Raw genomic sequence first — 12,974 nt, 5'->3', positions numbered from 1 at the left:
TGTTTTTCCTATGGACTATCTCTTGTACTTGCATATGCGCAAAATGGTCATTTTCCTCGACGACATAAATATACGAATTATTTCTTCAATTTAGTCAGCATCATAGCTAGACATTTTAATGCAGGCGCGGAGCTGGATCTTATTTTAGGGAGGGGCGGTAGTGAGCAAGAGAATCACTTAAAAGCGCGCTCATTAAGGGGGTGTGGGTGATGGGCCTCCCGCGCGAAGCGCGGAAGCTTAGACGTTTCCTTAAATTATTAGGAAAAGAAGACGATTAATATAATACCGTTTTCGACTGATAATCCTTGGCTCAATGAAGTTCCCCCCCCCCCTCCCGCGCGAAAGCTTTGGCGTTTCATTGAATTATTATAAAAAAGAAGACGATTTGCTCTACCGTTCTCGACTGTTTATCCTTTTCTGAATTCAGTTCCCCCCCCCCTCCCGTGCAAAGCGCGGAAGCTTTGACCTTTCATTAAATTATGAGAAAAAGCAGACGATTCGGTGTACTGTTCTCGACTCTTAATCCTTATCTGAATGAAGCTTCCCCCTCCCGCGCGAAGCGCGGAAGTTTAAACGTTTCATTAAATTATTAGAGAAAGAAGACGATTCGTCATACCGTTTTCGACTCTTAATAAGGCCTATTCATCTGAATTCAGTTTCCCCCTCTCGCGCGAAGTGCGGAAGCTTTGACGTTTCCTTAAATTATTAGAGAAAGAACACGATTCGTTGTACCGTTTTCGACTCTGAATAAGCCCTATTAATTTTGTCTGAATTCAGTTTACCCCTCTCGCGCGAAGCGCGGAAGCTTTGACGTTTCCTTAAATTATTAGAGAAAGAAGACGATTCGTTGTACCGTTCTCGACTTGTCTAAATGAAGTTTTCCCCTTCCGCGCTAAGCGCGGAATTTTTCGCGTTTCATCACAATATAGAGAAAGGAAGACGATTCATCGTACTGTTTTCGACTCTTATTAAGCCCTATTCATCTCAATTCAGTTTCCCCCTCTCGCGCAAAGCGCGAAAACTTTGACGTTTCCTCAAATTATTAGAGAAAAAACACGATACGTTGTACCGTTTTCGACTCTAAATAAGCCCTATTAATTTTGTCTGAATTCAGTTTCTCCCTCTCGCTTTGACGTTTCCTTAAATTATTAGAGAAAGAAGGCGATTCGTTGTACCGTTCTCGACTCGTCTAAATGAAGTTTTCCCCTTCCGCGCAAAGCGCGGAATTTTTGGCGTTTCATCACAATATAGAGATAGAAAGACGATTCCTCGTACCGTTTTCTAATCTTATTAAGCCCTTTTCATCTGAATTCAGTTTCCCCCTCTCGCGCGAAGCTCGAAAGCCTTGACGTTTCCTCAAATTATTAGAGAAAGAACACGATTCGTTGTACCGTTTTCGACTTTTAATAAGCCCTATTTGTCTGAATTCAGTTTCCCACTTTCGCGCGAAGCGCGGAAGCTTTGACGTTTCCTTAAATTATTAGAGATAGAAGACGATTTCGTTGTACCGTTCTCGACTCGTCTAAATGAAGTTTCACCTTCCGCGCGAAGCGCGGAATTTTTGGCCTTCCATCACAGTATAAAGAAAGGAAGAGGATTCGTCGTACCGTTTTTGATTCTTAAACCTTGTTTGAATTGAGTTTCCCCGAAAATGTTAAACCTCTGATTTCTTTAGCTGAACTTATAGGAAAGTGAAACTTCGAGAAAATACAAGTATTGTAGTTGTAGTCACTCTCGAAATGGTCACAACGGATAAGAAATCACAGTTCGTAGGGAAAAAAACTTGTCGGCCGACCAACAATATACATCTCACCGACACAGCTGACACGACACAGCAACATATTTACCCGTGTCTTGCTTGCTCCCTCGACGAGACGACTCCACCCAACAACCCCTTCTCTCTTTTACTCCCACTCCTCCCCTCTCAGACTCTTATCTCCCCTCTCTCTCCTCTCTTTCATCCCCCGTATTTTTTGTTTCCCTTTCACTCTTTTTTCTTCTTTTTCCTTTTCTTTCTTTTCTTTCTTTTCCTTTCTTTCCTCTCCTCCCTCTTTTTCTTTTTTCTCTTTCTTTCTTCTCTTTTCTTTCCTTTCTTTTCCTTTCTTTCCTTTCTTTTCCTTTCTTTCTTTTCTTTTCCTTTTCTTTTTTTTTTTTTTTTTCTTTTCTTTTCTTTTTTCTTTTCTTTCCCTTTCCCTCTCTTTTTTCCCTCTCTTTTTTTTCCCTCTCTTTTTTTCCCTCCCTTTTTTTTCCCTCTCTTTTTTCCCTCTTTCCCCCCCCCTTTTCTCTTTTTCCCGACGGCAGCGCAATTTTACCGACAAAATCCTGACAGGTGGGGGGGGGGTGTCGCACCCCCCACACCCCCCCTTTGGCGACGCCCCTGGTTGGTTGGTTGGGTGGGTGGGGGCCGGTGTCACCGCGAAAAAAAATCTCAATCTGAGTGGGAGGGGCCATGCATGCGGAGGTCCAGATCATATCAGTCAGGTGACTTCACCATATTACGTCATGTGACGTGATTACTGTTCGTAGAAACTGAGCGCGCCGGGGACCCTGGCTGAAAACTGTCGAATCCGTGTTGAAACTGTCGCTCAAATTCAAAGCCATGATGGATTCCAGCGTGCTAGGGCACATTTTTGTGTTGCTCTGCATCATAGCTGCCTCTCAGGGACAACAATGTGGGAAAGTGGACGATAATCATCGCTTCGATTGCCATCCAGAATCGGGCGCTTCTCAGCAGAACTGTGTGTGAGGCGCGCGGCTGCTGCTGGGCCCAGGCGAAGTCCAGGCGGAACGACACCGTTGATCCCGCTCGTGTGAAGCTCGATGTGCCGTACTGCTACTATCCTCTTGACTATCCTGGCTATGTTAATGGAGCACAAACCCAAACCAACTATGGGTTTACTGCAAATCTCAAAAGAACCACACAGAGCTATTATCCTAAGGATATCATGAGTTTAAAGATGGATGTTTATTTTGAAACTGATGATCGGCTCCGTGTAAAGGTAAACTAGATCTAAATAGATCTAGAGTCTAGACCTATGGCAAATAAAGTAAAAAAATAAAAACCAAAATTCATTTTGATTGGTCATAATCTTAAAAGAGGAACCAAACAGTCCCTGCACAGTTAACAAGAAACATATGTTGTGCAGTAAGCCTTTATTACCGGCCTAGATCTATGCTTATTGGAGGGGACACAATCAGCTGAAAATTGCAAGGGCAAATTTACTTATAATTATTTTTAATTTAACACTCTTTTACTTTTAGATCTACTCTATGATCTATCCTTTAGATTTATATTAATTTATTGCTTAGCTTTTGAGGTAACATGTGTACTTTTGTTACATTCCTTTTATTAGTTTCTCATTGGTTAAATAATGTGCTGAGAATTCTACTGCATTAATTATCGAGAAGAATTTTTTTTAAAAATAAAGTCAATATTACATAATTGGGTCAAGTTTCAAAATTAAGGGAATTTTTGTTTGGAAATGCATATAGCTTTGCATAATGTGTTATGTGAGACACAAAAATAAAGTATTATTAATTTAATTTCCAGGAAAATCAAATAGAACAATAGTTTGGCACTGATATTCTTGTGAGTTAACTTGAACTTAAACACCAATCATAAGAAGTTTAAGGTTTTTTTTTTTTAAATTGTCACAAAAAAATTCTTTGAATCGTACAGCCTCAGGATAGTTTTTCCTATCCTAGCAAAGTAAAAATTTCTACATTTATGTCAATGCTAAATCAAATAGCATCTTTGAAGTTTGATCAATGCTGAAGTTATACTGCCCCTAATATAAAAGTGAATGCTTTTGGTGTTAAAGTATAATTTGTCTTCATTTTCCTTAGATCTATGATCCTAGCCAAGCGAGGTACGAAGTACCGATATACACCCCACCCTTCACATCTCTGCCATCTAATCCCAAGTATAAAGTCGAGCTGTCAGAACATTTTGGATTCAACGTGATCAGGAAGGCCAGCCAAGAAGTAATGTAGGTCTACAAAGATGACAGTTAGCTGCTATTTTAACTTTGAAACTAGAGCACAGAAATAGAGAGAGGTGCAATATAATTTGTTTCTCTTAAACCTAAAAGTTAAAACTAACTTTTGGTTAACTTTACATGCTAAAAATATGAAATTAGTGCTTTATTAATCCAATTATAGTAATTGCTAAATTACCATAATTATTATCATCATCATCATTATTTAATTTTGTTATTATTAATATTGATGTTACTGCTGTTAGTGCTGTTGTTAGCATCATTTATCATTTTTATATTGATCGATTGTCAAAAGTACAATAGTAAATCATAATTAATTTTGTGACTTGTAGATTCAATAGGCGATATACTTGCAGCTAAATCATGGACTAGATGTAATATTTTAGTTTTTTGTTTGTTTATTTTAGATTTAACACCACCGCCAACCCAGGCTTCATCTTCTGCGACCAGTTCATCCAAATCTCTTCATCTCTCTCCTCTTCCTACATCTATGGGCTTGGTGAGCATCGGAGTAGTCTAGCCCTGCCGACGGACTGGCAGAGGTTCACCTTCTGGGCCAGAGATCAGCCTCCAACTGTAAGTCCTGTCAAGAAAAATACAAATAGGCCTGTTTTCATCAGCTGGAGATTGCCAAATATCCCGCTATTTGAACTATCTACATCGCAAATTATCCATTTAATTTGCGTTTTCATAAGCCCAAAGGTGCAATTAGCGGAATATTAAGTCAAGATGATTATCCAGTATCTTGGGCTAGTTTGCAAAGTATCCCGCTATTTGTCCGGTGCGTCTTCACCAGCCTGAAGACTCGCACTATGCACGAACGCTGAGCAAATATCTTGAGGTCAAGTCGCGAGCTGATGAAGACGCGATTTGTAAGTTCTGGTTTATTTCCCAAATTAGAAATAGCGGGCTATTTGGCAGTCTTGAGCTGATGAAGACAGGCCTTATGATACCATTAACAGTTCCAGTACCAAAAGGAGATTGGAATGAAACTTGTCAGATAGTTTGATATTAGATAATAAATGGCCATGAAGTCAATACAAGGAAATATTGGGCGAGTCAAAGGCGCGTCCAATATTGTTTTTGTATATCAAGTTCAACTTTTCCTGTATTTTCTGAATTAAGCCATTCAAAATGAAATGTCATGATCATTCCAAAACAAAATATTCTAATTTGAGCAATTGGTCATGGTTTGGAATTCCATACTTTGCGTATCTGTACCAGATATCCTGATTTTCCATGCCTGTTTTCTGATGAACTTAAGCATAAACATGTTGATTCTAACTTGCTGAATAAGCGCTTTTTGGCTAGCTTGCTCCACTATTACAAATCATATCTAACTTCTCAATTCTCCACTTAAAAGTGGTGAGAAAAAAAGAGAAACCTAATGAAATATAATCTAAATGAACTTAATTGAAATTTATAAAATATTTCAACATTATTTTTTTTCTTCTTTCTTAGCCAAATGTCAACCTGTATGGAGTACATCCATTTTACATTAACTTAGAATCAAATGGAGATGCACATGGTGTCTTTCTTCTCAACAGCAATGCTATGGGTAAGTGTTCTCATCTTTATACTGCTCAGAGGTATGGAAGGGGAGGGGGGGGGGAGTGAACAGAGAGAAAATGAAGATGTGAGAAAAGGAGAGAAAAAAAGGAGTCTGGCAACCTTTTTTTTTTCTGTAATGACTTTGAATCAAGTGGTGATGAATACAGCGGGTTTTGATCTTCTCATTACCAATGCTATGGGAGAGTGCTCTCATTTTCATGCTCCCCAGAGTTATAGAACAATAGGGAAAGGGGGCGGGGAGAGAGAGAGAGAGAGAGAGAGATGTGGGAAGAGATGGAGAGAAGAAGGGGTATATATAAAGAAATCTATCACTTACAGAAGTAGACAAAAGGTTGGAGAGAGGGCCCTCAAAAATAGCATGTTTTTATGTTTGTATTATGTCACAATGCATGGGAGGTGACTCTTGACAATTATTCTCACCATTTCCCTCGCATCTTATGCAAACCAGATGCCATCCTCCAGCCGGCCCCGGCCATCACGTACAGGACCGTCGGTGGGATCCTGGACTTCTACATCTTCCTTGGTCCTGACCCCATTGATGTCATCCGGCAGTACCAGGAGGTTGTGGGGGTGCCTTTCATGCCCCCTATGTGGGCCCTGGGTTTCCATCTCTGTCGATGGGGCTATGGCTCGGCCAACGGCACCATGGCAGTCGTGGAGAGGATGCGGCAGGCCAGGATTCCTCAGGTATTGATTGATTGATTGATTGATTCTTTTATTGATCCATATTCAAAATATAGAAAATGGCCTCCACTGGCAGCACATAAACAGAATACAATGTAGTTACAAGATAATTGATAAACACTTGTGTATATGTGTATATACGTCACATAATGTACATAAATTCACATGAGAATCATGACATTCAAAAGTACGACTAAATCAGAACAAATAAACCAAGATGATGAGAACATAAAATGTCTTGAATATGAAAGGGCTTTAGATCTTTGTATGTTTCTCCAGTTCTCTGCTTTAATGGGATTGCTTTGGCAGTGTTGAAATATGCAGTAGTTATCCACAACATATTATTTCTAGCCTGCCTGTTGAAGTATTAGGGAGAGAGAGGGGGATTAACTAAGAGAGAGAGAGAGAGAGAGAGGTTTATAGACAACACATACAAAAAGCATTTTGGACAGTGCACAGATACAGAATATGCATAGTAGTGAAATCATTTCAGATAAACATTAAATGCAGGATGGCTATAAGAGGACTTCAAAACCCATTTTAAAATGAGTTTGAAAGTTACATGTAGGTACCTTTGAAGTCGACATATCGATCGACAAAGGGCAATATAGTTCCTGAATAAACCATTCTCTCTCGTCTTCAGTTTCATAAGTACTTCCTGTTATTGCACCACATGACAATGATTAATTTATGTCTGTTGCTTCCTGCCATTGTATAATGTACTCTATTCTTCTAAATCAGTATGAAGAAAATATTAAGTGTTTCAATATCCATGAGAAGTAACACTTAATGGGTGTTTTCGAAACGATTGTTATCATAACATCATCTATATTAAAAAATAAGAAATATTTCTGCCAGTTTTCTGATATATTTAGATACATGTAGATAATTTGAAAATTACATTTTCATATATTGCAATATGATAATGATAGAAATAGTAAGCTAAATTGGGTTAAAGCATGAAAACATATCTGTGATGCATTACACCACAGTCATTGTAAATTGACAATAAATATACAAACAATTTATAACATTATATTGAAATTACCAGATTACCAATTTGTGTGTTTTGAAACTGTGCAATATCTGTTTATAGAGATGTTTTAATTTGAAGCTCATATTTTGTATTAATGACATGGACCAGCAAAATATGTGTTGGTGACTGATACACTTTGAGCTTATTGTCTTACCGTTAGGATGGCCAGTGGAATGACATTGACTACATGAAAGATCATCTTGATTGGACGCTGGACCCCACCAAGTTCGAGACAACCGGCAAAGTCGTCGAAAATCTACACAGCAACGGCCAACATTACATTCCAATCGTCGTATGTACAACTGTCGAGTGTATTCACGTTGCATCCATTTTTTGTTTTCATTCACATCACCATTCATTTTTGTAATCTATTTATTCATTATCTTCTCTCATTTTATTTTGCATTAAAAAAAAATTGTGTGTGCTATAGGACGTGCAATGGAACGATATTGAGTATTCAGTCGGAAGAAAGGATTTTACCTTAAACTCGGCCACCTTTGCTAATCTACCAGGCTTGATAGCTGACTTGCATGCTAATGGTCTTCACTACATACCCATAGTTGTACGTTCATCGCATTATTACCTCTTTTTTTTTCATTTAAAAAAAAAATCACTATATTATTAACAAGCCTGAAAATAAAAGCTATTGAAATACTTAAATAATTAAAAGAAAGCTGACTTGTTCGTAAAAATATCTCTAGGTGCTTGAGCTGAAGAAGAAAAAAAATGTTGAAAAGGGTATTTTGTTTGACTATTAGATATTTAATGTTTTAAAAGAGAATTCTGACTTTTGTAATACATGTACTTGTATGTCTTTTTTTTGCACAAATGCCATAACTTCTCACTAATTTAAGTTTTGCCAAAATATTATATTCAGCATTTGCTTTTTCTTTGTTAGCTAATTACTATCATCTTTTTGTCACAGCACCAACATTGTTCATAGCAACTATTAGTGTAACAAGGCCTGTATCATAATGACAAAGAGAGGCACATTTTGAAGCAAATTCAAATCACCATTGACCATATCAAAGTAATAAAAGCATGACCAATAGAAATCATATATTTTCAGGGTTTGTTTTAAGTTTGAAAACATATGGGTACAATTGATTGGGGATGCCCACACTTTAGCTTTTAAATGAATGCATGGTTTGTATGAAAGGTGTTTGACATAAATTCTTTATTTTCGATACGATAGCAAGTACTTTACAAAATTAAACCGAAGTCAATTTTAATAGCTTTGTGCCCCACCAATTGAAATGTGCAAATATGACAATGACGTATTACATAATCCAAACATAATGTTGATGGGACATACATTAGGGTATTGAAAGTGACCCGAGTTGATTTTTTCAACATAATTGCAAATCTTGCTTTTCTGTTTCACATGCGTTTCTTAAAGTGAGAATACATTATTGTGGACTCCATCAGTAATAAGTTACCCCTACCAGTGATAATAAGGAAAGGATTCCATGCTTATTTGATTTGTGAAATTATTAAAAAGAATAAATCCCACAGCAATGTCATATATGCTTCAACATGCTCTCATTCTTGGCGAAAAAGAAAAACAACTAAATTATTGTGCAAATGAAAATATTATTTCATCAAGATCAAATATCAATCATGTCACAGTCATATCAAAATGGGAAATCTATTAGAGGCACTTGAAAGAAAGTGAACTAAAACCCTTGCCTTTTGGGGGGTTTATGGTCTAGTATTGGCTATTTCTGGCAGTTTTTACAATTTTATTTAGCTCAAGAGTAGATTCAAGATAATGCCTCTCACCCAAATTTTCCTTTCAGGGATATAGGACTCTTTTAATGGCCTTCCATGAACAAAATACAGCCCATTTCATTTTTAACATTAACATAATTACTTTGCTGTTGTTAATGGGAAATCCAACCTTCAGAACAAACAACTCTAAAAGAAAGCAGAAAAGTAGACTGGTGAAAGTTTGAACAAAATTGGACAAAAGAGTTAAGACTTTTTTAAATCACTTTACATACATGGGAACTTCAAGTTGATTTGTCCATCACTACGTCACAATCATTGACAAAATGGCCAATTTGAGATTTGCATAGCTGTATTGATCTTATATTTCAAACATTCATAGATTTGTTATCATTGGACCGATTTATCTTAAACTGTCACTATAATGTTTCTCTGATTGTTCTGCTTTCATTTAAATTAACTTTTTACAAGGGTTGGATTTCCCTTTAAGACCAGAAGGTTCTATATAATGTAGGGGATCATCCACCACACCTGGCAAACAAATATAACAAACCACAGAACCACTACAAATTACAGGAAGTTATCACTGATTCTGTGGTATTGCCGCTCCTTGAAACTGGTGACCAATTCTGCATGTGCACTTAATTAGCATATTCCATGAATATGTATGAAATATATATTTGTACCAGTTAAGATTCAGTCTTTATTCCATAATGGATTCAGTGATAACTACTTTAATTCCCCACTGTACTTGCTCCCTATAATTCCTAAGCGGTGCCTGTTGGTCTCCATGATCCTCTTTTTCATATGTTAATTGAGATCTGAGTTGATGAGATAGCCACCTGTCAGTGACCACACTGGATGGTCTAATCCCCCCTGGCCAAACTAGTACAGACGAGCTTTAAATGTCTTTCATCCTTTTTTTGCTCCATGTAGGATCCAGCAATCAGCAGCTCTCAGACTCCAGGTACCTATCCTCCGTATGATACCGGTGTCACTGACGACATCTTCATCAAGGCAGACGATGGAAGTATCTTTATTGGAAAGGTATGTTTTCTGGAGTTTTGTTTGTGTCAATTTACAATTTATAAAGAAGAAATTGTAATAATAATAATATGTCTTGTTTACCCAGGGTAGCCTCATCAGTATTCATACTGTTCTCCCTGAGGGCCCTGCAATCATATTATTACCCTGGCTTTAACCGAGCTACCATTAAAAGGTGCTAAAGCATTCAGGGAATTTCTTCCTACCGGGTACCTATTTACCTCACCTGGGTAGAGTATGGCAAATGTAGATTAATGTCTTGTCAAAGGACATTATGTGATCGTCCCTCCATGTTGTTTACTTTTGGAAGCCAAAATCCAAGCTGAGGATTATTATAACAATGTTCTAACTGTTGAGAATTGCTATTTATGTGTTTTTGAAACGATAATAAATGATAAGGCTTAATAACCACCCCCCCCCCCCAATGCCATTCAGTTATGTCTAATTACAACTTTTTTCCCCTGATATAATTTTATCACCAACTATATGCAACAGTCTTTTTCAAGACTACACCAACAGTCCTTTCAGGACTACACACCCTCAAGAAAGATTACCGAGAGTCCTTTTCAGAACTCCTCAATTCTCCCTCTCTCTCACATGGTGCATCCGCAAGCCTACTGTATATACCGGTATGCATTTTGTGTTCTGAACACTTCTTTTTTGTGCCACTGCATTTTGCTTATCATCTTACATGGCCACCAGTGCTCCAACTTGCTTTGTAAATTAAAGTACTGAGTTGTCGGTATCTTGTAGAGAGACGATCGGTTGAAATTTCATTGTTATCTTTTCTTTTGTTTAGGTGTGGCCCGGAGACACAGCATTCCCTGACTGGTTCCATCCCAATGCATCGCGCTGGTGGCAATCCCTTGCACAGAAATTCCATGATACTGTCAACTTTGATGGCATGTGGCTGGTAAAAAAAGTTGTTTCCCTTGTCCATCCGTCTGTCTGGGGCCCGTTTCTCGAAACCATCATAACCGTCTAACTTCTTGTCTAGTCGATAATCCCATTGAAACGCATGTTAATTCTATATCACATGTTTCAATAGGATAGTCAAGAAGTTAGACTTTTGACGGTTTCGAGGAACGGGCCCCAGTTGTGCAACTCCTCTCGTTTTTATTTGTTTCTTATGTTTAATGTGAATGTATTATATGTCCTTTCCAGCTCCCTTTACTGAATCAATTACAAATATTTGCATGACTGTTTTCATTTCATCAAGTATGTCTTTTAAAAAAACAGCCATTGTCAAGATAATTTGAGAGGAATACGGTCTGTAAAAATCTGAAGATGTATTGTTGAAATTTTCAAAAGGTGAAATACTACCCAGCATTAAATAGGGCTATTTACAGGTCTGGTTTGTAGCTTGTTCTTTAACCCATTGCCCACTGGAACCAAATGGTCCCTGCATTATGCCTATGGGAAAGAGAGAATTCAGCAATCAAAGGGTTAACTGTTGAAACTATCGCCATGTGATGCCATGTTCCCCCAACACTATGTACATGTAGCGACTATTTAGTGGACTACTCTGTGACTGTTTAGTGGACTACTCTGTGACTATTTAGTGGACCACTCTGTGACTATTTAGTGGACCACTCTGTGACTATTTAGTGGACCACTCTGTGACTATTTAGAGGACCACTCTGTGACTATTTAGTGGACCACTCTGTGACTATTTAGTGGACTACTCTGTGACTATTTAGTGGACTACTCTGTGACAATTTAGTGGACTACTCTGTGACTATTTAGTGGACTAACTCTGTGACTATTTAGTGGACTACTCTGCGACTATTTTCATTGTCGTCCTACAGGACATGAACGAGCCCTCCAACTTTGTGAATGGTAGAGTTACAGGAGGGCAACCAGGTTGCACCAACAACACTTACGACAACCCTCCGTATGTACCTGGTGAGTAAATCATACATCGTACAGGGCCGTCACGGAAGATTCGCAAACTTTGAATGAGCTGGGCAGATAGAGGAGGTCAGTTTACCCCTCCATCAGATTTGACATGTGATTATTTATTGCTTCCTGTATTTTTATGTTTACCAGTACTCTTGTATCTGAGATATGTTTGGCAGAGTTACATTGAACAAAGCAGTGCGAGTATAAATACTCCTTTTTCAGTGAAGATGTCACAAGAGTCAACCTTTTTTATGCCTCCGCCACCGAAGGTGGTGCCGGAGGCATCATGTTTTCGGGTTGTCCGTCCGTACGTCCGTCCCGTTTGACCGTTATCACAATATCTCAAGAACCATTTAAGATTTAAACTTAAGACTCCAAAATAGTATTTATCACCATAGGAAGACGATCTGATTAGATTTTAGAGTACGTAGGTCAAAGGTCACAGGTCACAGAGGTCAACTTATGAAATTCCTTGTATTGGGTTTGTTAGCGCGATATCTCAAGAACCATTTGAGATTTAAACTTCAAACTTAAGGATAGTATGTATCACCATAGGAAGACGATCTGATTAGATTTTGGAGCACGTATGTCAAAGGTCAAGGGTCACAGAGGTCAACTTATGAAATTCCATACATTGAGATTGTTATCATGATATCTCAAGAACCATTGGAGATTTAAACTTCAAACTTAGTGATAGTGTGTATCACTATAGGAAAACAATCTGATTACATTTTGGAGCACGTAGGTCAAAGGTCAAGGGTCATAGAGGTCAACTTATGAAATTCCATACATTGAGATTGTTATCATGATATCTCAAGAACCACTGGAGATGTAAAAACTTCAAACTTAAGGATAGTATGTATCACCATAGGAAGACGATCTGATTAGATTTTGGAGCACGTAGGTCAAAGGTCAAGGGTCACAGAGGTCAACTTATGAAATTCCATACATTGAGATTGTTATCATAATATCTCAAGAACCACTGGAAATTTAAACTTCAAACTTAATGA

General features: G+C 38.0%; 1 protein-coding gene across 2 annotated transcripts; it reads left to right on the top strand.

The window, feature by feature from the left end:
- The first annotated feature begins 2,506 nt into the window (after positions 1 to 2,506).
- On the top strand, positions 2,507 to 12,206 carry LOC590773 (lysosomal alpha-glucosidase). 2 transcript variants are annotated; one of them, XM_030984153.1, is made up of 9 exons: positions 2,507 to 2,999; positions 3,847 to 3,989; positions 4,406 to 4,574; positions 5,460 to 5,556; positions 6,019 to 6,257; positions 7,721 to 7,852; positions 9,955 to 10,065; positions 10,862 to 10,975; positions 11,871 to 12,206. In XM_030984153.1, the coding sequence occupies exons 1-9, from the start codon at positions 2,946 to 2,948 to the stop codon at positions 11,973 to 11,975; spliced, it is 1,164 nt and encodes a 387-aa protein (XP_030840013.1). In that variant the 5' UTR covers positions 2,507 to 2,945; the 3' UTR covers positions 11,976 to 12,206. The 2 variants fall into 2 exon arrangements, with proteins under 2 accessions (XP_030840013.1, XP_003730637.3); XM_003730589.3 differs by lacking the exon at positions 7,721 to 7,852 and adding an exon at positions 7,451 to 7,582 and having other exon boundaries at positions 2,655 to 2,999; positions 11,871 to 12,073.
- The last annotated feature ends 768 nt before the right edge of the window (positions 12,207 to 12,974 follow it).

The sequence above is a fragment of the Strongylocentrotus purpuratus genome, unplaced genomic scaffold (assembly GCF_000002235.5).
Source record: "Strongylocentrotus purpuratus isolate Spur 01 unplaced genomic scaffold, Spur_5.0 spur5_scaffold_14, whole genome shotgun sequence".
Taxonomy (NCBI): Eukaryota; Metazoa; Echinodermata; class Echinoidea; order Camarodonta; family Strongylocentrotidae; genus Strongylocentrotus; species Strongylocentrotus purpuratus.
This window is presented reverse-complemented; position numbering and strand designations above follow the sequence as displayed.